The 27,354-nt window shown below is 40.1% G+C and overlaps 1 protein-coding gene across 3 annotated transcripts in view; it reads left to right on the forward strand.

The window, feature by feature from the left end:
• Positions 1-15: 15 nt before the first annotated feature.
• HSPA14 (heat shock protein family A (Hsp70) member 14) overlaps positions 16-27,354 on the forward strand; it is a 32,234-nt gene continuing 4,895 nt past the window's right edge. For 2 of the 3 annotated variants that reach the window (XM_030940641.1, XM_010365968.2), the window contains exons 1-12: positions 16-209; positions 1,612-1,692; positions 1,770-1,852; positions 10,198-10,246; positions 10,376-10,481; positions 11,293-11,383; positions 12,773-12,877; positions 13,936-14,097; positions 15,688-15,843; positions 17,404-17,506; positions 25,339-25,551; positions 25,996-26,169. In XM_030940641.1, coding sequence (XP_030796501.1) covers positions 153-209; positions 1,612-1,692; positions 1,770-1,852; positions 10,198-10,246; positions 10,376-10,481; positions 11,293-11,383; positions 12,773-12,877; positions 13,936-14,097; positions 15,688-15,843; positions 17,404-17,506; positions 25,339-25,551; positions 25,996-26,169 — 1,380 coding nt within the window. In that variant the 5' untranslated portion in view covers positions 16-152. Of the gene's footprint in view, positions 210-1,611; positions 1,693-1,769; positions 1,853-5,074; positions 5,286-10,197; positions 10,247-10,375; positions 10,482-11,292; positions 11,384-12,772; positions 12,878-13,935; positions 14,098-15,687; positions 15,844-17,403; positions 17,507-25,338; positions 25,552-25,995; positions 26,170-27,354 lie in introns of those variants that run through there. The other variant, XM_010365969.2, reaches the window with a different exon arrangement.

Consider the following 27,354-nt stretch of genomic DNA (forward strand, 5'->3'; position numbering starts at 1 on the left):
GGCGGCGACGCGGGAGGCTGTCGCGCCGGACCGGACGCAGGGGGCGGGCGGGAACGTGAAGCTCCGCGGTGCCTGATGGGGTCGTTGGGCGGCCGGTAGCTGTTGCTGTTGTGGGACCCCCTCATTCTTACCGCCGCCGTCCCTGCTGCCTCATGGCGGCCATCGGAGTTCACCTGGGCTGCACCTCAGCCTGTGTGGCCGTCTATAAGGTGAGGGGCTGCGGAGCTGGGCTAGGGCTTCATGACGGCCACCCGGTTCTCTGGCGCGGGCTCATCCACAGGCTTGAGAGCGGCGTGTCGCCGGCCTAGGGATGTCGTGGAGTAGCGTTGCCACGAGGACACTCCGGGGCGAAGGGCCGGGCGGGCCAGGCCTAGCCCCTGGCGATTCCTTCAGAAAGTCCTCTGCTCCGTGGCGAAGGCTCGCGGCGACTTAGACGTGCGGGGTTCCAGGGGCGTCATGGCGGCGGGATGCCCAGAGGGGTCCCGGGGACAACGGAGCTGCAGGGTGCCCGGGGGATCTCGGAGAGGGCGGGGCCGCTGGGTGTCCGGCGGGGGGGGCGGTCCCGAGGACGTCCTGGCCTCTGAATGCCGGAAGGGTCTCGCTGACGTCAAGGCCTCAGGATTCCCTTGGGTGGGAGGTTCTCGGGAAGTCGTGGCCGCGAGGTACTTGGAGGCGGTGGTCTTTGGGACAGCAGGGCCGCAGGATGCGCTGAGCTGGGCCCCAGTGTCTAGGTCCCGGAGGGGCGGGGAGGCTGCTGTCGAGTTGGAGCTGATGGTCCTGCAATGCTGCCTGGCTGTGAAGCCAGTTGATTGTGCATGCTCTACAGAGGTGGCCTTTCTGAAGTGAGCTTGACAGGACTTGTGGCTTTTCTCTCCTCAGTGGGGAGGCAGAAGGAACGATAATCATGAACTCCGTTGCCACTAGCCCCGCGTTTAAATGTCAAATGACTTGTTAGGAAAAGCCGAAGGGAATAATGCTACTTCATTTGTAGAAATGGGAAGAAAGGGGCCCAGCGCAGTGGCTCACGCCTGTAATCCCAGCACTTTGGGAAGCCCAGGCAGGCGGATCACGTGAGATCAGGAGTTCGAGACCAGTCTGGCCAACATGGTGAAACCCCGCCTCTACTAAAAATACTAAAAAATTATCCGGGTTCGCCTGTAATCCCCGCTGCTCAGGAGGCTGAGGCATGAGAATCGCTTGAATCCAGAAGGCGGAGATTGCAGTGAGCCGAAATCCGCCACTGTAGTGTGCACGCCAGCCTGGGCCACAGAGCAAGACTCCGTCTCCAAAAAAAAAAGAAAGAAAGAAATGGTAATGGTAAGAAAGAAGTAGGAAAGGTAACGTAATAATAGGCTTCGTTTTGTGTGTAGAAAGGTTGTTATTACTTTTGATTCAATTGTTGACTTTGCAGAGCAGATTGAAAACATGAGGCAGTTCTTCATGGAATTATAGGCCTTCTATGAAAACGAGGAAATTAAATGGTAATTAAATTTGCAAGTTTAAAATATTGAGAGAGCAGTTTTTCTTTCCACACAGATGGCAAAGTAACACTGGTGCACACATGTCTGAATACATCTAATGAGACTATGTATTTCGTGTTTTTTTCTCTAGGATGGCCGGGCTGGTGTGGTTGCAAATGATGCTGGTGACCGAGTTACTCCAGCTGTTGTTGCTTACTCAGAAAATGAAGAGGTACTAGTCCCCTCATTTTTGTACTTGTGAAATAATTTAAAATTACATGCATTGTAATATATATATATTTTTTTCAGATTGTTGGATTGGCAGCAAAACAAAGTAGAATAAGAAATATTTCAAATACAGTAATGAAAGTAAAGCAGATCCTGGGCAGAAGGTACGGAATCAAATGATACTTTTAAATATAGTAATAGAAACACGTTCATAAATTCTAAGCATAATGTGAAACTAGAAACAGCATAGTTGGTTTCTTCATTTTATGACTGAGTACCCCCAGTAGGCTGTGTCTTTTGATTATTAGTGTTGGATCTTCTCCAGTATGGGATTCACTCAGATGTTAGTTTCTTGCTGACAGGTCTGTTAGTATTGATAAATGCTAACATTCGTTTAATTTTGGTAATTTGTGTCAGAGATGGTAATTTGTATTGTTCACATTTTTAGATTTTTTTTAACTGAGAGGATTTCAAAGATTTTGTGGGAATTTGAAGACTTTTTGATAATGTGGTTGAATTTTGCTGAATCTATTACAATTGCTCATAGTCGATGTAGACACTACTGATTTTCTTCCTCAGGACCTTTTGTGACACTTTCTGGGAACTAACTTTTCCATTGGACTTACAAATTTAATCATTAGAGTAACAGCTAAATTAACATCTTATGTAAGAATCAGATTAATCATCTGTTGTAACTTTAATTAGAAGATTAAAAGAGGCTTGCTTCCCCAGACTTCTGTCTCCTGAAATTATAGATTGCTGTAATAATTAGGGGTTTTCATTTTCACTACTGTAGTAATACTTGATAGAGTGTTTTTAAATTTTCAAAGTGCTTTCACATCTATTATTTTATTTAATCCTCTCAACATCCTTGTAAAATTGTCGAGGCAAATACTATCGTTCCCCATTTATAGATGAGAAAATCAAGGTACAAAGAAATTGTGGCTTTCTGTTAGGGGGTAAACTGGATAAGACTGCAGATCAGGTCTCCTCACCCTCTGCCCCAGGTTCTTTTCTTTCAACTTTGTTTAGTGAGAATGTAAGTAAAAATGTCCTTGTGTTGATTTAGAATTTGGATATTATACATTAAATTTATACAGGTATCTCTTACCTGTTTATCTTATTTTGTATCTCTTACCTGTGTTCAATTAAATTGAACTTGATATTAATCTTTTTCCTTAGGATATTTATGCACTAAGCCAAAAACTATAGTTGTTTGGAGATAATTCAATATTTGGTGACAATAAACATATCTCTATATCCTTTTACCTGTTGACAAAGTACTGAGCATATTAAATATAAGTTGGTGTCAAATATTTTCAAATCATAAAGTGTAGAAAAAAGAATCGTAGATGGGTCTTGAAGCCTGAATCACTGAGCAGCCAACAATATATTTGTTTGTTTTTTTAAATTAAACTTTTTATTTAGAGAGAATTGTAGTTTCCTATGCTGCTGTGTAAGAAATAATACAGAAATGTCAAGCACATTACTGGATTCACCACTTCTCCCCTTGGTTACATCTTGCAAAACTATAGTACAGTGTCACAACCAAGATACTCACATTGATACAGTCCAGATACAGTACATTTCCATAGATCTCTCCCCTGGTAGCCAACAATATGTTACTGTTTGTTTTATGCTGCTGTTTGGGGGCAGATGGTTACAGTAATTATGTGGCTTTCTTCTGCCATGTTGTACAAAAAAGCTTTGTATTAGCAGAGCAACTTAAACTCACTTTTCTGGCTCATAGTGACAGTCAGATGGGTAACACAGAGCCACAGTGTGCTATAATTAGTGAAGACTGAGCATCTTTCAGATTGCTATACCATGGTCATGCTTGGACTCCTTTAGAGTTAGCTGCCTCGTGGTCCAGGTGATTTTCCCTCCCAGCCCATCTGCTCACCAGACAAGGGTGATTTTTACAGATCCACTGTGGTACCAACTCTCAGCCACGAAAGCATTTGGCCCTTTTGTTACCAAGCCATTAGGTCCTTGGTGCCGTGTCTACCCTGGGTAAACTCCTGAAGTTGGGCTGTCTCAGTCTTGGCCTCATGCCTGTTTATGACCTACTCACAGGTAGCACCACTTAACTTGCTGCCAAAATTATCCTTACACCCTTCCTGTAACTCTCATTCCCCTGTGGCCTTCCAGCCAGAAATGCGGTCCTTGGACCTGGCTTCTCAGCAATTATCCCTGAGAGGGAAGATCCTGGAGATATCCTGAGAGCACACAGAGCTTCCCCACACCTTCAGACTTGCACCTTGCTGTCCAGAAGCTGCCCAGCCCTCCTTTCCAACCCACAATGGCCAGTGCCAATAGCAGTGCGGGCATCCGGTGGTCCAGACAGGAGACACGAACTCTTCTCTCCATACTAGGCGAGGCGGAGTATATTCAGCGCCTCCAGACTGTGCATCACAATGCAGATGTCTATCAGGCTGTGTCTAAGCGAATGCAGCAGGAGGGCTTCCGCCGCACCGAACGTCAGTGCCGTTCCAAGTTTAAAGTTCTGAAGGCATTATATTTAAAGGCCTATGTTGCCCATGCCACAAGTATGGGTGAGCCACCACACTGTCCATTTTATGATACTTTGGATCAGCTTCTCCGAAATCAGATAGTGACTGACCCAGACAACTTAATGGAGGATGCTGCTTGGGCCAAGCACTGTGATCAGAATTTAGTGGCCTCTGACGCCCCAGGGGAAGAGGGAACCGGCATTCTAAAATCAAAAAGGACTCAGGCAGCTGATCATCAGCCTATGTTGAAAACAGTTAAGGAATCAGATGAGGATTGTCAGCTAAGAATCAGTGACCGGATACAAGAAACCAGTGACCTCGAGGACTCCTGGGATGAATCCTCGGGTGCAGGTAACTCCCAAGCATGTGAAGGATTCGGGTCCCAGAATCACATGGCTCTCAACAGCTGTGTCTGTTTGGATAGTGTCCTCTTCAGCATAGTTCCTGTTTCTGCCTCATTCTGCCCCATGCACCTTTTTAAAAACCTAATAGTAAGCTAAAGGGTTCCAGGTTTTCAAAAGCTATGCCCATAGCAACATAAGGTATTAGAACTCTTTAAACCTAGAAGAAGTGCTCTCTCGAACCAAACTAGTTCTGGCATTATTAATAATGGGTAGTTAGGAATGTGTAGTTCTAGAGTGGGTTGGATAGCTATGTACAAAGGGGTTCAGGAAGGCAAGGGAGAAGTTTTAGAGGTGAAATTAAACAGGTCACAATGTCCAGATTAAGGAAATGGATTCTTCCCAGTCCCTGGTGGAAAGAGGCTTTCCAGGAACAACCATAGTTTTATAATTTGTCTCAGCTCTGCTGCTGGCTCCAAGCATTCCCTTAGCAGGAATGTTCTCTTTGCAACATTGTTGCTTTGTTTTTCAGGGTGCTCTCAAGGGACCCCCAGCTACAGCAGCTCCCACAGCCTTTTCAGAGGTGCAGTTGCTCCCTGTCAGAGCAGCCCCATGGCCAGACTGGGTGTGTCTGGGGAGCCCAGCCCCTGCACCAGCACCAGCCGCAGCACTCCTGGGGTAGCCTCCACACCGCAGACTCCAGTCTCCTCTTCGAGAGCTGGTTTTGTTTCTGGTGGGGATAGGCCTTTGACCAGTGAGCCCCCTCCAAGGTGGGCAAGGCGAAGAAGGCGGTCAGTGGCCAGGACTATTGCAGCTGAGTTGGCAGAAAACAGGCGATTGGCACGAGAACTCTCAAAGCGGGAGGAAGAAAAACTGGACAGGCTGATTGCTATTGGTGAGGAGGCCAGTGCTCAGCAAGACACTGCCAATGAGCTCCGCAGGGATGCTGTCATCGCAGTCAGACGTTTGGCAACAGCAGTGGAAGAGGCAACTGGTGCTTTTCAGCTAGGCCTTGAAAAATTGCTTCAGAAGTTGATTTCGAATACCAAAAGCTAGGAACCAATTACAAAAGGCTCTGTTTCCTAAACTGGTAGAAGTCTAGTTTCCAAATCTGCCTTCTGAATCCCTGGCTTCTTTTCTATGTCCTCAGAAAAAAACATGGATGAACCATCAATATCCAGATAATACAAATATAATTGCTAATTCATTTTCCCAAGATCCTCCACCAAATGGAAGACCTTTCAGAAATGCCAGGGGTGGCTTAATAGAAAACAATGGAGCCATGTTCTAGAGAGCTGGTTCATCGTAGCTTAGTCACGGATGTGAAGCATTTTACTTTACCTCTCTCCAGCAGTTTCCTCATCTGTAAAATGGGGATCAATAATAACTCTTGCCCTGCCTACCTCACAGGGTTGTTGTGAGGATCACATGGTTCATAGATGTGAAAGAGTTTAAAAGTTTAAAAGCACTGTACACGTTTAAGTTATTAATGCATATGGCCTTGGCTGAGGTAAGGCACATTAGTTTACAAGATACAGGAGTATAAATGTATACTGTGACTTCATTGCTTAAATCTTTCCTTTGCTGGTCTAACTTGACTGCTTCATGGAGTTTGAAAGCTTAATTTTAAAAATCCTTATGTGGCTCATTAGACTAGTATAAACACAACCTGTATTTGTACCTTAATCTCTTACGTTTCCACTGCTGTGTCTCTGACATATCTACTAGTAAGCACTCTTGTCAAACTGTCTTTCTGGCCTTCATTTTACTGGTTCTTAGTCCCTTATCAATATAAGGAAATAAGTGCCAGGGAGCCACCATAGTGTGTTATGGTTTATATCGATAATCTTCAATATAAAATATTGGCCATTTTATAAAATATTAAATGTATGTAAATTCTTTGCATTTCATATTATTTGGGTCCCTTGATATGCCTAAATTACATCTTGAAGTTTCGGTTGCCATTGGAACATTGTGGAAACAATTCAGATTATATCAGTTTCCAATCTGCTTTTTAGCTGATTTCATTCTTTTCTGTTATTTTTTTGTCTAGTATGTTATACAGGGCAAGCCCTAGAAAACTTTCCTTTTGAGGAGCTTTCCAAGATTCCTTTTTCTCAGATGTTGTAGACAGAAGTTTATGTAGTTAATGGCATCTGCTGGAAGAAAACAGCTTTGTTTCCCCTTTAACTTGGGGAACAGTAGGGGATGGTGTGGATAAAGATTGCCTGCAATAGATGACTCCTTTTAAGCACTAGCCCTGAACAGATGAGCCTCCTCCCAACCGCAGACACACACTTTGGGAGAGATGAAGGTGATAAGCCACACTTCCGATTTACTCTAGAAGGGAAGACATTAATCTCTGTCATTAAACTAACTTAAAGCTTTTAGTGGTTTACTTAATACTTTTAGGAATACAAATAGGAATCTTTGGGATTTAAAAAGTTTTCCCATAATCTAGAAGTTGGAAAAAAAGAAAAAGAGTGGGAATGTTGGGGGAGGTTTTATTTTCTATTTTGCAGCCTCGAGTGCTGAGCTGAATGCTGGAAATGCACATGGGTGAAGAAATGGTCAGAGCAGCAGTGGGAATGTACCCAGAACCATGAGTAGACAGCAGGCAAGCCGCTCTGCTAAGCCAGGGGTGGAGGTGTGAGGCAGCTGGTGTGGTAGAATATGCTGGAGTCTAGTTAGAATTCCTGGATTCGAATCCTGTCACAGTTTGTTTCATCAGACAAATCACTTGCCCTTTTCTATTATTATTATTTTTTATGTTTTTGAGACAGTCTCACTGTTTTGCCCAGGCTGGAGTGCAGTGGTGCAATCTTGGCTCACTGCAACCTCTACCTCCCAGGTTCAAGCGATTCTCCTGCCTCAGACTCCCAAGTAGCCGGGATTACAGGCATGAGCCACCGTGCCCAGCTAATTCATGCCTCAATTTCTTCATCTCCAGATTGAGGGATTTGTACTAGATTTTTTTTTTCCTCGTACCTTTCAGCTCTAAAAAATTTTGAAATAGCATAATAAAAGGCAAAAAGAAAATGCAATTTTAATTGTAATATTTTCTGTCACAGCAGCATATGTATATTTGAAATACTGGTAACAATTGTAAGGTAGCATTCTCTGGTATTAATATTTATTAATATGCTTATGAACTTCTAAGCACCACACCAGACATACAGACTCTTTGCTTTAAAAGAGCATATACTTAAGGCATTGAAATGGATACAGCTATATTCATTGTCTCAATTGTCTTAGGCTATTATATGGAAAGATACATGTCAATTATAGGTAGGTAGGTAGATTTGCTGAAAAAACAGAAGTACTTGACGGAGAGTTAGGCCTGTATTCTATAAATTATTAATGGTAGCAAAGTGCATAACACAGGGATTTCTTTGAGATGAAAGGAGTGCTGAGGAAGAGAAGTGGAATTAATATTTGGATGTAGTATTGTGAAATTCAATGGGTAAAGTAACCCTAATGTGGGAATAAAAGTCAAGGGAAAGGTTTTGAATAAGTACACAGGAAAATAGTTTAAAATTATTGAGGGGAGGAAAACTGCAATACAGGGAGACAGTGTGCAAGAAAGCAAGCCAGGAATCTGCCTATGTGGTAGACCCAACCATTACTACCTGAACCCCCTTAGAAAAGCCTTTCCAGCATTCCATAACTCAGGTTCCTCGTTTATAGAGTGGGAAACTCATAATTGTCCTACCTACCTCACAGGGGTGTTGTGAGGATCAAAGGAACAGATGAATGTAAGAGCACTTTCAGATATGTAAGGCACTGTCATGTAACAAGTGGGGGAAAGACTCTGGAGCACATTAGTGCTGGTGTGTGCCAAGCCTGTGGGCTTGTTGACCATAAGGGATATTTAAGAAGGAGGAGGAAGAGAAGATGGCATTGCTAATAAAGGTTGTGAGACACAACCATAGGATTAACTGCCTCCTCAAGTCCATCGTGTAAATAAGGTGCTACGTATACCAACTTCCCACCACCTTTGTTTTTCTGTTCAGTAATCCTGGTGTGGACAAATAAAGATTTCACTTGTATGTAGTTACGGATCAGTCCACTACTTTGTGATGATGTCTGTGGTTCTTTGTTGCCTCCATTCTCTGCTTTGCTTTCTCCTCTGCTAAGTGTCTTGCCTGTCTGCGGCCCTTGGAGCTATATGTGCTTTCTGTCTTCAGAGGACAGCGGCCCTCTTTATACGGCAGTTGAGAAATAATTTTCCATTTCTAAGAGTTCTACAAATTCTGTAAAATATCTTTCCTGGCAAATTATCTTGTCTGGGTGGTAGACAGCCTACACATAACTGTATAAATTTTTCTGGTTGACTTAAATTCTAAAGAAAACAGAACTAGAAAGTGTCATGCTGAAATTCTAATATTGGTACAGAACCGACCATGAGCACACTTTATCTTTTTTTTCTACTCCTACGGTGTTTGGCATATAGTTAATATTAAATACTGAGTGTAGGAAAAGGAAGAAGCAAAGAGTTTAATGGAAAGAATACTAAACTTTGTACTGAAGGTCTGGGTGCCAGCCAGTTATGCCATTAATTAGCTGTGTGACTTTGGGCAAGCTAGTTAATTATCTCCTGTCCTATTGATATTTTAGGTGATAGAGAAGTATGAGGAACCTGAAAGTATTCCAGAGTTCGAAGCCAGATGAGTCCATTTTAAACCCCTTTTGTCTGCCTCTTAACAAGTTAAGGTCTCCAGATGCTCTGTAACCCTTCAGCAATTAGCCACTATTAATTTTCAGCTTCTCTTATTAAACAAATAGAAGTCACAGCTCCTTGGAATAAGGGTTTAATGGAAGGATACTAGTCTATTTTATCTTAATTTCTAGATGACATTAAGCCAAGAATCAGAGATTTCTATCCCTACTCAAGGGACAGAAGTACTGTGATCATTTACAAGATGAGTGGGAGGCAGCCTGGTAAAGTATGAATAATAGCAGTCTGATAGAGAAGACCTGGGCTCATGTACTGACTCTGCCCCTTGTTATCTTATAAGTTATTGCCCCTCTCTGAAGCTCTTTTTCTCTAAAATAATACCTGCCAAACACACCCAACTTAGGTGTCGTGAAGATAAATTGAGATAATGAAAACATTTTGTAGTCTGCATAAGTTGCTTAAATCTGTTTATATATGCATATCTATAGTACTCTGCACCTTTCTATAAACAACATTCATAGTTTGCTCAACCTTTTGGTTTCTGGAGTTGGTGTGTGTTCAGAAACCAAGCAACAAAAGATGGTCTTAGCTACTTTGTTTTGCCCTTAGTTTGCAACCTTCTCATCTCAGTGGTTAGGTCTTCAGAATCACAGGTGTGAAACTATGATATAAAATCATGGATATTATAAAAAGTCACCTCAAAATATATAGCATCTATTAATAGCAAGGCCAGAACACGAAAGCTATTTATTTTCAAATGCAAAGATCAGTAGTTTAGTAGGAATTACTATAACCCTTATAAATACTCCATTTCTATCTTCTGTAATATTTGAAGACTTAGTATTAAGCAGCTTAATAACTTTGTTAATATTTTAATATTTGTTCAGTGATATTGAGAACTATAGTCTTCTTTAAACTTTATATATCTACAATACTGATTTTAATACTTAGCTATCTTTATCTTTCTTTATGGACAGCTCCAATGATCCGCAAGCTCAGAAATACATCACGGAAAGTAAATGTTTAGTGAGTATGGTTCTATTATTGCTTCCCTGTTACACAAGGGTAATTACCAAGGTCATAACATGTAATGTTGATTTGAAACTTTGCATTTTTATTAAAATTTATTTAGCATAATTATACTTTATTTTATAGGTCATTGAAAAAAATGGGAAATTACGATATGAAATAGATACTGGAGAAGAAACAAGATTTGTTAACCCAGAAGATGTTGTCAGACTGATATTTAGTAAAATGAAAGGTATTTAGCAAAAGATATCTAATAGTTACCTTTAATGATCTTTTGAAAGTTGACCTTAAAAAAAAAAGTTAGAGGTATTTTTAGATCCTGGGAGAAGCAGAGTGATTGAACAGATAAGTAAGGACATACAAACTGTAGACCTGGTTGGGGCACTAATTGACTATGTGCCCTTGATGATTTGCCTTCCCTGACTTTGATTTCCCTATAAGTCATATAAATGGATTAGGCCAAATAAGAGTTCAAAACCTATTTAGTGGCCGAGTAAGCTTGGTGAATAGTGGCACTTCAAGATTGACAGTATTCCGTGAACAATAATTTAGGCAGATTAATAGGTCTGATTTTATCAGCAGTTCAGAGAAAGGCTCTGAGCCGAGTGATATTCTGTCGAACAATTTGGGAAATTCTGGAATAGATTGTTTATAAGGCTCCCTTCAGTCCTGTAATGATGTTAAGAACTTGGGGGATGGAAGGCAGTCTTTAAATGTAGAGAACTAACATTGTGACATTGTGTCTTCACACATATGCGTTAGGAGCTTATTCTCCATGGAGTCAGTCTAATTTAGAAGATGGTTGATACTGAAGCCTAAGAGCCAGGCTCTTTGGAAAGCTGGTTCTGTGTCCAAAAGATATCACCAAAACCACCAGAAGTGCTGCATGATTTAAGAGCGCAGAGAAGAAAATTGACATGGGGGGCAAGCAAGTGAATTGGGAAATATGTTTAGTGAGATCTTTGTCATAAATTAATAAACTTCAGAAAGTATCACTTGTCATTTTTTTCTGTCATCAGAATTTTATATTTTTTAATATGCAGAAACGGCACATTCTGTATTGGGCTCAGATGCAAATGATGTAGTTATTACTGTCCCATTTGATTTTGGAGAAAAGCAAAAAAATGCTCTTGGGTAAGTATATGGGGTTTATCTTACTGGCTTAATTAAAGGAAATACAAAATCACTATATAGTAAAGGGTAACATTATATTTGAAAGTACCTTAGGCAATAAAATTGTATTTGTAAATAATTTAGTAAGGTAATGATCATTAATATATATATTTTTTTGATGAAATGCCAAGAGTCCGGGTTTGGTGGCTCACGCCTGTAATCCCAACATTTTGGGAGACTGAGCAGGAGCGGACCACCTGAGGTCAGGAGTTCGATACCCACCTGGCCAACATGGCAAAACCCTGTCTCTATTAAAATATGACAATTAGCTGGGCATGGTGGTGCCGCCTTTAATCCCAGCTATTCGGGAGGCTGAAGCGTAAGAATCGCCTGAACCTAGGAAGTGGAGGTTGCATTGAGCCAAAGTCGCGCCACTTCACTCCAGATTGGGTGACAGCGAGACTTCGTCTCAAAAAAAAAAAGAAATGCCAAGAGAACATAAAATTAAATATGGTGTACCCTCAGCTGTTTTGATCAGAAACGTTTTAAATTACCTGGTTAAATTGACATTTATGAATCTCTTTGCCTAGTTTTCTGTAATTAAGGTTTATGTGGGAATTACATGTGCAGTTTTAGAAAACGTTTGTGATTATTTCTTCACCTTAGATCTTAATCTAAACAAAAAAGTTAGTTTTTACAGGTCATTATGCAAATGGTATGCTTTTATGCCTTTGCTATGCAGGATAGAGTTTCATACAAGGTTCTGGGCGTTGAAGTTGCCTCTGAGGCAGAGAATTGCCTTATTTACTTTTAAAAACTGAACACTAGATTAAAGAAATTGGAAAATTTCAAGTGTTTTATAAATTTGTCTTTCTACAGTTTTTGCATAGGCATTTTTTCTTTCAATAAATGTGTATTGATTACTGTTTATGCCACACTGTATTGAAGGTTGAGTAAATAGAGATAAATAGGACATGTTTTCTGATGTCACAGAATTAACAAGATAATTATGATAAAGTGTGGCAAGTAGTTTGAATGGGGAAGTTCTGGATAGCATGAAGACAGGACACCTGTCCTAGACTCTGAGAGCCCCAAAAGACTCTCGTCTTCTGAACTTTTTTTTTTTTAACATGGACATTTTTGAGAGCTTTATTTCTCTTACTCAATATATGTGCTTTTTGCTTGCTTTGTCAAGAATACGGGCTCTGAACATTACAATTTTAAACAAAGTGATCTCTTATAGTCATTCATTTCTTGTTTTCTATATTCTTGCTTCTAAAGATCATTTTACTTCATGTTCTACTTATGAAATCTTAGTAGCTTTTGTATAGAATCTTTAGGAGAGCATTTCTAAAAATGTAGAATTGAACATGTGATAAATTAAATTCATTGAAAGCAAATTGTTCACAGGGAAGCAGCTAGAGCTGCTGGATTTAATGTTTTGCGATTAATCCACGAACCGTCTGCAGCTCTTCTTGCTTATGGAATTGGACAAGACTCCCCTAATGGAAAAAGGTAAAGGTCATATTTGAAGTTTTAAGTTTTTTGAGTGCAGAAAACATTTTAGATTATAGCGATTATATCAGTAAAGATTATTATGTAACGCAGTGGTTCCCAACTTTTCTGGATGGAAAAACAGACTCTTTCCTACTTTTTCAAGTAGTTGAGAAAGATGTCCTAGGAAAGCACAGGAAAAACATAATGGGAGAGAAGATTGAGCTTTCATGCCCTTGTCGTATTGCCCTCATTTTGTCCCTTTTTTGAGGGAAGATTTGAAAATTCTAGGCCTGGCCAGTTTCCAACTTAAGCTACCACACTGCTGATTTTTGTGCCAATTCCAGTTATTAGACATGTTTGCAAATAATAGATACTGTTATATACATTTGACAGGGCAGGAGATGGGAAATTTAACATGAGGTTTTGAGACTTCTTTTAATGGTGAAATACTAGAACATACTTATTCCTAATATAGCTGTCAATATGTCTTAATAGAATAGATAGTCGTTCAACTTTAGAGAAGTTAATTCAGATACCGTGTTAATTTTACGTAATTGTTTCACCTCATTATTTGGATCTCCCAGTTAAGTAAATAAATATGTGTACACCATGAGGAAATTATTTTTAGAAAAATGTGAGAATATCAAATTATGAGTTTTAATACATGGGGAATCGGGAATTAGCTCCTAATTTTGCATATGTAATATATCTACAGAACATGCAATTGCAGTAGTAACTTGCATAATATTAACACATAGAATTTCTATGTTCAGTTCTCTTAAAATACACTATAATCACAAATCTCTTGATTTACTTTGAAAAGTTCGTGTTTTGAACTCCTTACTCAGAAGAATACAGTTGTATCCACATGACTAAGTAAAAAAGAACTTTGATTTGGATACAGAACGTCTCGAATCTAGGCTTGATTTGTCAATAAGTGACTATAGACAACTTAGTTATTCATCTGAAATTTTCCGTTTCCTCATTTGTAGTTTAAAGGGATTAAACTAAGTGACTTCTGATATCCAACTTAGTTTTCAAATGTCATTCTCTGATAACTTTATCTTCTCTTGAAGCAATATTTTGGTGTTTAAGCTTGGAGGAACATCCTTATCTCTCAGCGTCATGGAAGTTAACAGTGGAATATATCGAGTTCTTTCAACAAACACTGATGATAACATCGGTGGTGCACATTTCACAGAAACCTTAGCACAGTATCTAGCTTCTGAGTTCCAGAGGTGAGTATTAATGGCCTGAATAATACCTTATGATTGAGGTTTTCCTTCAGATATTTTATTTTTTTTCCTAATTTATTTTAAGTTATCCTGCTGCAAAGCAGGATGTAGTTTTTTTCATTGCTTGGAAACTGGATATTTTCATATCTAGAGTTATAATGTCCTGTCCAGGCAATTCAAAGAAGCAGAGGCTAGACTGCCTAGTGCAGTGTGCTTGGATTTTTCACTTAGTATAAAGAGACCATCAGATACTGAACTGCATGAACTTGGATTTTAATTCTTCATATGGTGCTCTTCTGTCTGGATAAAGGAGTGTATAGGCACTGAGGCTTCATTGCCTTCTGAACAGTTTTTAAAAGTTTGGCTCTGGTGAAGATTGCATTACATTATCTTCATATTCCAGTAAGTTATTGTCTTATGGAGTATTTATCTTAATTACTCATCTGCTGCTAGGAATATTTCAGTCTTGTTACTGGATATAATTACTCCAAAATTCTAACCCTTTTGGATGTTACAAAAGTCAAATATGTAAAGGTTATACTTTGGGTATTGCTGCTCTAAAAAAAAAAAAAAAAAAGTAATTGAAATGGTATTTTAGCCAGTTTGACCTAATTGGTTGAAGAAGTCTTGAAAAAGTCATAATGTCTCACTTGTTTGATAAAGATCTATACTGCTTTTTGTTATAAAATAGATGTTGTTTAAACAAAGTCATTCATCACTACTTAGTAAGTAGTTTTAAAAATGAACTCATATTGGAGATAGTGGAATGTAATTTTACCTATTTTGTTGTATGTGTCAAATTTATGTGAAGAAACACTTGTTAGGGGTTTTTTTTTCTTTTTCTTGCTTGACAAATAATTTCATGCCATTAAACAGTGATTGTGCTGTGATTATAAAGGGTAAAATAGGAGACTTTGACGCAGTTACATAAATCTCCTTTAACCTCTGTGCCTCACCTGGAAAAGGGTGATATCTACTTTCTTCAGAGTACAGCCTATTATTACAATTACATAATGCAGCAGTTCATGGTTATGTAATATAGCAATTCAGAGTATTAAGGAAATCGGTACTTCATTTTTCTTGAGGTGACCCCTTTAATTGCACAGAGTGTTTTAGGAAAGTTTAGAGGGAGTAGAAGAGAAATACTGAAATCTGGAATATTTTTCACTAATTTATTATTTATTTTATTTATTTATTTATTTATTTATTTTGAGACAGAGTTTTGCTCTTGTCGTCCAGTTTGGAGTGCAGTGGTGCAATCTCGGCTCACTACAATCTCCGCCTCCCAGGTTCAAGCGATTCTTCTGCCTCAGCCTCCCAAGTAGCTGGGACTACAGGCGTGCACACCCAGCTAATTTTGTATTTTTAGTAGAGATGAGGTTTCGCCATGTTGACCCTGGTTGGTCTTGAACTCCTGACCTCAGGTGATCTACCTGCCTGAGCCTCCCAAAGTTGGGATTACAGGCGTGAGCCACCGCACCTGGCCTGATTCACTAATTTATTATTGTTTTAATAAGGATTATCCAAATTTTAGTTACAATATTGTAAATGGCCCAGTAATTTTAAACCTCAAAGGCTATGTTTTTAATTTAGATCCTTCAAACACAATGTGAAAGGAAATGCACGAGCCATGATGAAATTGATGAACAGTGCTGAAGTAGCGAAACATTCTTTGTCAACCTTGGGAAGTGCCAACTGTTTTCTTGACTCATTATATGAAGGTCAAGATTTTGATTGCAATGTGTCCAGGTAAAACTGAAGTTCAAAAAACTTTTTAAAAAAATTCCAAGAACATGTTTGTTTAGGTATAATTTTCTTATTTTGGGTTTTGGTTTGTTTGAGATTTATCAACCATCTATAATATCTTTACTTTTGGGGTCCAGTTTTTGTCAGACTAAATAGCTGTTACCCGAGTAATTACATCAGTTGTGATTGCTTGCCCTGTTATTTTATGGCTACAATTAGGAGTGTGTGAAGGCATCCTAGAACCTTCAACCTAGATCTTACAAGTGATAAAGTACAAAGGGAGGAAGTGCTGTAGTCTTTGTGTTGCATATTTGCTAATAATAATGATACAGCCTATTCAGATCCCTCAACAACATAATAGGTGACTTGGAAGCATAGTGAAAATTTCCAAGTCTGCAGGATCTTATTTTTTTTTAGGATTCTAGTGACTGTATTTGGTTAAAATCTCTTTTCATCTGTTTAGTTTAGCTTCTTCATTTTCCCCAGGCCTTCATGAAGACTCTAGATCTGCACTGCCCAATAAGAGAGCCACTAGCCACCTGTGGCTGCTTAAATTTAACTTAATTAAGATAACATTAAAAATGCAGTTCCTCAGTAGCACTTGCTGCAGTTCAAATGTTCAGTAGTCATGTGGCTAGTGATTGGCAGAAAGGTCTGTTGGACAGCTATGCTCCAGATCTTTGAAGAAAGCGTTCAGGCTACAACTCAAAAGATAGAAAAGGCATTGCATTGAATTAGAATCTCTTTTTGGATAGAGTATGTGTATTTTCCTCGTTCCAGAATTCCTTAGGATTAAGTTTGTCAATGTCCTCGGTATATATCTGCTTTATTAATCAGTAATTAAGAAGGAAATGAAATTTATAATTTTTCATTAGGGAAATTTTTCCTTTGTCACAAAGATTTCAACCATAAAAGTATGCTTTACTATCTATAAGGATTATATATATTAATAGAGAGATAACATTAATTTTTAAGCCATTCATCTGCATTTAAGAAGTTCTGTATGAAGATTAGGGAGTACATTTTTCATGACTATAAATTTTTCTTAAAACTTTGTTACCTGCCAGCATTCAAGTTTCTCAGGGAGTACAGAGGGACTAAACTTATGTACAACATGGTCGCAAACTGTCAAGGAAAATCATTAGAAATAATTTTTAAAGTTTTAACATATAAAAATGACAGAAACTTTCAAATGATGGTTTGATTAGGTTCAATAGGTTTATTGTTGGGAATGCTATATGCTGGGTATGTGTTTTTCGATTTTTTATTTTTTGGAAGCTTATAAGTAGACCATAAGCAAGATGGGCTTTCACTTGAATTTGATTTTATCTTCATACATATGTAGGTGAATGACCTAGACCCTCCTCTCTCCATGATATTGCACCACTCTTACCTAATACCTTATTCTGATGGAAAACCTGTCATTCAGAGAACTATCATATTAAGTTTTGGCATTACTCTTCACAAGAAAAGGAAAAGTGATATTTGTTTGATTGTACTGAGCCCTGTTTTGTCTTTCTCTTGTTTCTGTGTCTGTGTGTTTCTGTGTGTGTGTGTGTACAGAGCAAGATTTGAACTTCTTTGTTCTCCACTTTTTAATAAGTGTATAGAAGCAATCAGAGGACTCTTAGATCAAAGTGGATTTACAGCAGATGATATCAACAAGGTAATGCTTTTACATTTTTCTTATTTTAGGTATAGTTTCAGACTTGGAATTTAGGAAATAGCTCTTGGTACTGAAAGAATATTTTTATGCATTTAAGTATTAGATTGTGTTAATGAATAAGGAAAAATTGATGAAATCTTGATTAATGGCTCTGGTGAACTCATTTTTATATATTCAGTTTCCTAGCAAAACAGAGTAATTCCTTTCCAGTGTATTTTTTATATGTAAGCATAGACAGAGAGATATTTGAATACTTACTATGTGCCAGGCACTGTTTCCAAGAGTTCTACACATATTAATGTGTTGAATACTCACAATAACTCTGAAGTAGGCACTATTATTTATCCCCAAGGTAAGCACTATTATTTATCCTAGTTTTGTAAGTGAAGGCACCAAGGTACAGAGATTAAGTAGCTTCCTGAAGATCACATGGTAAGTAGTAGAGCCAGGATTTAACCCAGTATCGTTCCTGTGTCTACTCATAACTAGTATACCAGGCTGCTTCCCGCTCCTTGCTTAGGAACGTATTTTTAGACTTTCTAAAAAATTCAAATTTTAGTATTTTCTTTTTTTCCCAAAATTATTTCTCTTCATTGAACATACTCTTTTTATCCATTTAAAACGAGCCAGGTGCAGTGGCTCAAGCCTGTAATGCCAACACTTCGGGAGGCCAAGGAGGGAGAATTGCTTGAGCCCAAGAGTTCGAGACTAGCCTTGGCTGTTTCATAGTGAGACCCTGGCTCTACAAAAAAAAAAATTAGCTGGGCATGGAGGTGGGGCGTCTGTGGTCTCAGCTTCTTGGGAGACTGAGGTGAGAAGATCACTTGGGCTCAGGGGGTCAAGGCTGCAGTGAGCCATGATTCCTACCACTGCACCCCAGCCTGGGGACAGAGCAAGACCCCATCTCAAAAATAAAATAAAAATAAAATGTATATGATTTTTTAAATTTTCATTATTGAAGAAGTAAGTATTCATGTAAGAAAATTCAAAAAATACCAAAAGGCAGCTGTATTTCTAACTCGTGTAACTTGTATACATAGATGTGTTTGCTAGCTATAGTTTTGTGAATTTTTTTAATAACAGTTCTAATTCCATATGTACAGTTTTGAATTTTGCCTAATTTATGTAATATAACCAATTCTCCCCCCCCGCCCCGTATTACTGTAGTCTTTATAAACACAATTTGGAATAGATGGCTAATGTCCTAAAAAAGGAAACGCACTGTAAATTTTTCACTGTGGTCCTGTTGTAGACACCTGGGTTTGGGTTTTTTCCTCCCCTGTAAGAGAATGATGCCTGTCTGTATACAGAGGCGTTTATCATATTTAGGATTATTCCTTAGAGTAGATTCCCAAAGTAAAATACTAGGTCAAGAATAAAAATAGCTTAAGACTATTTTTACCTCAAATTACTTTCCAAAAGAATTAACTAATATTCCCATCAGCAATATATAACAGTATACATTTTACTATAGCCTTGTCGACACTGAGTTATAGCATTTAAAGATAAATTTCCAATTGACTGTTGAAAAAAGATCTTTTCACTTTATATTTCATTGGCTACTAGAGGATTTTCTTTTTTCTTTTCTTTTTTTTTTTGAAACGGAGTCTCGCTCTGTCGCCCAGGCTGGAGTGCAGTGGTGTGATATCTGCTCACTGCAAGCTCCACCTCCTGGGTTCATGCCATTCTCCTGCCTCAGCCTCCAGAGTAGCTGGGACTGCAGGCACCAGCCACCATGCCTGGCTAATTTTTTGTATTTTTAGTAGAGACGGGGTTTCACCGTGTTAGCCAGGATGGTCTCGATCTCCTCACCTCATGATCTACCTGCCTTGGCCTCCCAAAGTGCTGGGATTACAGGCGTGAGCCACCGCACCCGGTCAGAGGATTTTTCTTAAATGTTTATTTAATTTTGTGTCTCCTTGGTATAAATTTTTATCTCATATTATTTGCCTATTTAATCATTTAAATCTTTTTTTTTTAAACTTGTGCAAATACTTTACATAATTGGAATATTAGCTATCATGTACAGCAATCTTTCTTTGAGGCATTTACTTTGCTGTTTAGTTTTGGTCCTGCTAGGGAGGAGTGTGTTTGACTTACTCTTGATCTTTGACTCTGTTTCCTGCAGCTGCTTTGCTTGGATGTATGGCAAATATAAAATATACTTTTCTTTTAACTTGTCTATAGTTTGACAGTTTTATGTTTTTATTTTTTTTAATGTCTACTATGTGGTGACAATTTTTTTTTTGCAGTTTAGTTCAATAAGTATATATGTGTGTGTGTATATATATATATTTTTTAACACAATGTGGCATTGTGTTAAAATTGATCTTTTTTCAACGTCAAATTGTGTTTAACACATTGTGTTAAAATTTTGCCAGGTGGCCGGGCGTGGTGGCTCAAGCCTGTAATCCCAGCACTTTGGGAGGCTGAGACGGGTGGATCACGAGGTCAGGAGACCGAGACCATCCTGGCTCACACAGTGAAACCCCGTCTCTACTAAAAAATACAAAAAACTAGCCGGGCGTGGTGGTGAGCGCCTGTAGTCCCAGCTGCTCAGGAGGCTGAGGCAGGAGAATGGTGTGAACCTGGGAGGCGGAGCTTGCAGTGAGCCGAGATCCGGCCACTGCACTCCAGCCTGGGCGACAGAGCGAGACTCCGTCTCAAAAAAAAAAAAAAAAAAAAAAAAAAATTTGCCAGGTGTTTGAAGGCTGGGAGGCAAGTCATATGATGTTAGTAAAGTCATATGATGTTAGTGGTGGAAGGTGCAGGGCTTGGAGACAGACCCACCTAAACATGAAGCCTCATGGTTCTAATAGTTCTAGATTGGGCAAAATTCTTCATTTCCTGAGCCTTACTTTCTCTTCTTATAAGAGTGATAATATTTACCTTACAAGTAAGTATTGTAAGTATAACTTACTCTATAGGGTTGCTACAAGGGTTAAATGAAATGTCTGTGGCACAGCCTGTTACATATCGTGACAAATAAGCATCAGTTCCCTTTCTTACTCAATTGGTCACGAAGCCCCGTCATTTCATTGTCACTCATAGTCCAATTCTCAGTCGCTTGAGTTGAGGCGGAATAGTTTTTGGTTTGAAAATGTTGTTAGAGATTCCCTCTCCAGATGTTTCTAAGACACAGGCTTTTGAGAACTTAATAATATGAAATTGTCTTGTTAGTGTGTTGACCTTGGTACAGTAAGAAAACAACCCTCAACGCTCAGCGGTTTTCTGCAACACTTAGGTTACAGGTGGGCAGCTGCAGGGGGCTGCAGGTCCGCTCCTGGGGCTCTTTTCCACTTCCTATTCTAGGACCCAGACTACAGGAGCAGCTGCCTGGGCCTCAGATTAGACAGGTGCATGTCAGTGCGTACACATTCAGTGTCCAGTGGGTATGACAGTGGGGCAGAGAGATATACCCCACCTACCAAGTTGTGGGAGTGAGTCGGATGGGTAATCCTCTTACGGGGAATGGGGAGTGAATGATAGGGATTTACATGTATTAAAACATTTAATCCTCACACAAGCTCCAGGAGGTAGGCACTTTTATCTCCATTTTCAGATGAGGAAACTAAGAGGTTTCCAGAGATGTGAAGTAATATGCCCCGCAGTCATGAGGCTGGCACTTACGTGGTGAGGCAAGGACCGGAACTCAGGCTGCCTGTCTCCATCACCCGTGCTCTGAATTCATGCTTGTGACCATTGCCTTCTCATTTTAGTACCTGGGGGTCTAGTATGAGGAGAGTTTGGCTTTTTTTTGGAAGAAATTCTCTTATCTTTTGCTTGAGGGGGACAGGTTTCTGGTCTGAGAGCAGAGAGCTTCAGGGTTCCTACTCTTGAATGTGCACTTTTCCCTTCTTCCCTCTTGTTTTCAGCACCATGCCCCACCCCGGTTCGTGCTGTATGTTTGTATCTAAGTTCTATCACTGTGTGTTGATGACCTCCCTCCCTGATGTGGGAGAAGGTGCAGGTGGCCACCTGTTTAGGTGAGGGGAGCAGCTGGCAGTGGAGGCGGGTACAGCCACTCCACATGGCTCCGAGGCTCAGGCCTGTAACCCCAGCGCATTGGGAGGCCAAGGCGGGCGGATCACGAGGTCAAGAGATCGAGACCATTCTGGCCAACATGGTGAAACCGCGTCTCTACTAAAAATACACAAATTAGCTGGGCGTGGTGGTGCATCCCAACTACTTGGGAAGCTGAGCCAGGAGAATCGCTTGAACCCGGGAGGCGGAAGTTGCAGTGAGGAGAGGTTGCGCCACTGCACTCCAGCCTGGCGACAGAGAAAAGAAAATGAAATAGATTTTTTTTTTCTTCTTTTTTGAGACAGAGTCTCGCTCTGTCACCCAGGTTGGAGTGCAGTGGCGCGATGTCGGCTCACTGCAAGCTCTGCTTGCCATTCTTCTGCCTCAGCCTCCGCAGTAGCTGGGACTACAGGCACCCACCGCCACGCCCGGCCAACTTTTTTGTATTTTTAGTAGAGACGGGGTTTCACCGTGTTAGCCAGGGTGGTCTCGATCTCCTGACCTCGTGATCCGCCCGCCTTGGCCTCTCAAAGTGCCGGGATTACAGGCATGAGCCACCGGACCTGGCCCCAATAAATATATTTTATCATATTGAGAAAGCTCTTTTTTTTTTTTTTTTTTTTTTGAGACGGAGTCTCTGTCGCCCAGGCTGGAGTGCAGTGGCGCCATGTTGGCTCACTGCAAGCTCCGCCTCCCAGGTTCAGCCATTTTCCTGCCTCAGCCTCCCGAGTAGCTGGGACTACAGACGCCCGCCACCACTCCTGGCTAATTTTTTTGTATTTTTAGTAGAGACGAGGTTTCACTGTGTTAGCCAGGATGCTCTCGATCTCCTGACCTCGTGATCCACCCACCTCGGCCTCTCAAAGTGCTGGGATTACAGGCGTGAGCCACCGCGCCCGGCCTGCTTTCCTTTTTCTTTCTTGAGAGGTTCTCACTCAGTCATCTGTCATCCAGGCTGGAGTGTAGTGGCACAATCGTGGCTCACTGCAGCCTCAAACTCCCAGGCTCAGGTGATCCTCCCACCTCAGCCTCCCAAGTAGCTGGGACCACAGGCGCATGCCACCACACCCACTTGGGTAATTTTTGTATTTTTTGTGGAGATGGAGTTTCACCATGTTGCCCAGGCTAGTCTTGGAACTCCTAGGCTCAAGAGATCCGCCCACCTCGGCCTCCCAAAGTGCTGGGATTACAGGTGTGAACCACTGCGCTTGGCCTTTTCTATTTTTAAAGGAGTTTTAATATGAAGTGGGTGTTGTATTTTTACATGTGTGTTTTTGAACACCAATGAGATGATCTTATGGGGTTTTTTTTATATTTATCTTAAAGCTATATAATGAATAATTTCCTAATATGGAACTATCATTGTATACCTGGGATATACCTTACTTGGTTATGAGGAGGTATTCTTTTTTTATTTTTCTGCAATAATTTATAATTTTTATATTATTTATGCTAACTGAGCATGAAAGGTTAGATGGACCATTTCAGGCTTTTGTACCTGACCTATATCATCTGAACAAACTGACCCCTTTGAACGTAAACACTGAAAAGGGGAGCAGTCCTAGTTTTTGGTGGCACTGGTTTAAAGGAGTACCTTAGCTGCTTGGCTCCAGCTCATCCTCTCATCTCTGGGTGAGAAGCTGTCAGTGGCCTCTTCAGGACCACTGATTATCAGTAGGTCCCAAGTCGTCTGTATGGGGAATCAGAGGCATATGATTCTCAGGCATCATCTGAACAAGGTGTCTATCATAAACTGAGTATAACAATCCTGTCCCCTAACCCAGGCTTAGTCCTTTTCTGATGTTGCTTCTTTCCACCTCCCTTCTTGTGTCCACAGAGCATGACTTGCTCTTAATAACCTCTTCTAAGGTTGTGACATTATAAGCAGAGGCAGCTGTGTCTGCTGCTTCTCCCTGCTCCTCTTCTTTTTTGCCTTCTCTGCCTCTCTCACTGTTACCCTCTTTAACAACTCCTGAGATGCATTCAAAGAAATAGGGAGTTTAATCCATTTTGACTCAGGTGCTTGAACTTACTTAGAAGGCCTTAGAAATGAGAAATGAAGGTTAATTGGAGTTACAGGGGTGGGCCCTGATCCAATAGAATTATTGTTGTCATGAGAAGAAAGCTGGCTCTGACCACCCTCCCTCCCCCTTCCACCAAAATGTACCAAAAAAGAGGTCGTGTGAGGACACAGTGGGATGGTGGCCACCTACAAGCCATGAAAAGAGACCTCAGAATGGTCTACATTGCTGGCACCTTTATCTTGGATTTCCCAAAAAAAAGTTGGCTGGGTGTGGTGGCACATCCCTGTAGTCCCAGCTGCTCGGGAGACTGAAGCAGGAGGATCACTGGAGCATCGCTGGAGCCCAGGAATGTGGGGCTGCAGTGAGCTATGACTGTACCACTGCAACTCCAGCCCGGGTGACAAGGCAAGACTCTGTCTCCAAAAAAAAAAAGTCAATATTTTCCAAGGTTGGTTGTTTTGTTTGGTTTCTTGCATAGCACCACTTACTATTTATTAATAAAACTTTTTTGATGTTGAATATGAGATATTTGAAAAGGCATATTCTGCATTTTTGTTCTGGTATTTACCTGGGATCATAAAATTTAGAGAAGATTGCTCTTTTTACTTACTCCAAACTGATCTTTTCAAGATCTTTGCCAAGGAAAACCTACTTTAAAACAAAACAAAAAAAATCCTTCAGCTGATGTTCCTCATACTCACACCTGGAGATTAATAGGGTATCCCTCATTACTTCATACTGAATGTGAAAGAGGCCTAGCTTTCTTCAGTTGGTCCTCTGCCTCAGTGAGCAGTGAGATCATCCATAAAGACTGTGAAATAGGAAGTGGCTGTTGATTTCCCTTCTTAGGTTATATATTAATTCAATACTCTGAATGCCCATGGAATCGTAAGTGTTCAGTGGATGAATCAATGAGCAACTTAAGGGATTTATAATTTAAAGAAGCAATTTTATATGAAGTTCTTCAGACAAAAGATTTAATCAGATGGTATCAGCCATTTAAAATGCAGTTGTATAAAACAGCTCTTTTTCCTCAAGAAACTTAACATTCTTCTATGGTAAAGGCAAAGAAGTTTATGGCACAGTTTTCACTAAGAGAGAATAGCAATATTTGTCACAAAAATTCTTTAAAATTCAAACTTTAAAAAAGAATGGGCCGGGCGCAGTGGCTCAAGCCTGTAATCTTTTTGGGAGGCCGAGGCGGGCGGATCACGAGGTCAGGAGATCGAGACCATCCTGGCTAACACGGTGAAACCCTGTCTCTACTAAAAAATACAAAAAACTACCTGGGCGAGGTGGCGGGCGCCTGTAGTCCCAGCTACTCGGGAGGCTGAGGCAGGAGAATGGCGTAAACCCGGGAGGCGGAGCTTGCAGTGAGCTGAGATCTGGCCACTGCACTCCAGCCTGGGTGGCAGAGCGAGACTCCATCTCAAAAAAAAAAGAAAACTTAGTACAAAATATTGATATATTTTGTATTCAAGTGACTATTTGTGGTTAAGCCTCTTTTGCACAGTATTATGAACCACATATGTAGCTCTACTGTATTTTGTTATGGTCAGATTTCCTCATTTTAAATTTTGTTGTGAGTAAAGAATATGTTAAATATCTATAATATGTTAAATATATATGTTTATGTATTTATAGGTTAAATATAACATGTTAATATATAGGCTTTTTTGTATTTTATCTTTACACACAATGAAGATGACTCAGTCTATTACACTTAATTTTGAGACACTGCATTCTTCTAAAAGTAAACAACTGAAAATTATTTTTATTCTCTAGGTTGTCCTTTGCGGAGGGTCTTCTCGAATCCCAAAGCTACAGCAACTGATTAAAGATCTTTTCCCAGCTGTTGAGCTTCTCAATTCTATCCCTCCTGATGAAGTGATCCCTATTGGTGCAGCTATAGAAGCAGGAATTCTTATTGGGAAAGAAAACCTGTTGGTGGAAGACTCTCTTATGATAGAGTGTTCAGCCAGAGATATTTTAGTTAAGGTATGTTTAGCTTTTCTATACTAGTCAAAGTATGTTTAGCTTTTCTATACTTTCCTTAAAAATAGTAAATTAATTGCCGTTAAGTTTTTATATATACCATGATGTTACAATAAAACCCCGTATACTGGCAGAGGTTTTAAATTTAGGTTTATAATCCTACTTTTAAGGAATGTCTTATATTCTTTTAGTTAATATTTCTCTAACCTGTTAGTTTTTTAGAAAAATAAAAGGTATAATATTAATCATAAGTTAATATAGATAGAGGTATGTTTCAATATATTTTTAAATACAGTGGAGTGGGATTTAGGATAATTTCTGTTTTCTTCTCTTTGCCTACTGTCCTGATTATCAATAAGGAATATATATCTCATTTATAATGGGAAGATTTTTTTCAATTGTAAAGATAAATACCAAAGAGTATGCACCTTGTTTCCTGCTAACTAGGGTGTGGACGAATCAGGAGCCAGTAGATTCACAGTGCTGTTTCCATCAGGGACTCCTTTGCCAGCTCGAAGACAACACACATTGCAAGCTCCTGGAAGCATATCTTCAGTGTGCCTTGAACTCTATGAGTCTGACGGGAAGAACTCTGCCAAACAGGAAACCAAGTTTGCACAGGTGAATACATAAAGTTAGACACATTAAACTGTTCAACTTTGCTTTCTGGATTAGATTTCAGTTCAATATCTTAATAAAAAATGTATATATAAAAAGGACACCAAATACATTTTTATGAAGGATTTTATGAAGGCTCATTTCTGAAAATGAACTTGTGTACACTCATTTTTGAAAGAGGGAAGAGGCCGGGCGCGGTGGCTCAAGCCTGTAATCCCAGCACTTTGGAAGGCCGAGACGGGCGGATCATGAGGTCAGGAGATCGAGACCATCCTGGCTAACACGGTGAAACCCCGTCTCTACTAAAAAATACAAAAAAAACTAGCCGGGCGATGTGGCAGGCGCCTGTAGTCCCAGCTACTCGGGAGGCTGAGGCAGGAGAATGGCGTAAACCCAGGAGGCGGAGCTTGCAGTGAGCTGAGATCCGGCCACTGCACTCCAGCCTGGGCGGCGGAGCAAGACTCCGTCTCAAAAAAAAAAAAAGAAAGAGGGAGGAAATAGGCAGTTTTAATTTGAAAGAGTTCTGGGTATTTAGACTGCTTCTTCTTTGTGTTCTTGGCCTCCCTTAGTAGTTAGGTAAGTGGAAGGGGAGAATTTTATTTTTTGGTTCATGCTAAATGCACATTGTATGCATTTTATAGATGATTAAGAAGTTGACCTATGATAGCAAATAACCTTTATTTTCTTGGTCAAGCTAGGGTTTCTCCTCAAGTTAGTTTCATTTCTGAGCCCATGACATGCTCTTCCCATTGTGCCATGCTGCCTCTGAGACAAGATAGGTTTGCTTTTTTAAAATACCACATGCATATCTCATACTATATGACCGTCTGTATGCTTTACGAAGAGTGAGGTAGAGCCATGTTATTTACTTAGAAACATGTCTGAGAAATGCAGTTGCATTAAAACACACACACACACACATACACACACAGACTGCAGCACAGTATTTGTATTACGATGCCATTTGTGTCTAAATAAAAAGTCTGGGAGCATGAGTGTATGTGAGGAGGTGTGTTTGAGTAGGGGTGCATTTTCAGATATCCATGCATTTATACAGAAAATATATATAGGTACTTAAACCATATTCCAGAAACTTCACAGTAGGTAAATAAGTTTGAAGGTACCAAGAGGGTTTTTTTGACTTCTGACACTTTATACTGAATTTTTTACAAACAGCACAGGACATGA

This window comes from Rhinopithecus roxellana, chromosome 11, assembly GCF_007565055.1.
Source record: "Rhinopithecus roxellana isolate Shanxi Qingling chromosome 11, ASM756505v1, whole genome shotgun sequence".
Classification (NCBI taxonomy): domain Eukaryota; kingdom Metazoa; phylum Chordata; class Mammalia; order Primates; family Cercopithecidae; genus Rhinopithecus; species Rhinopithecus roxellana.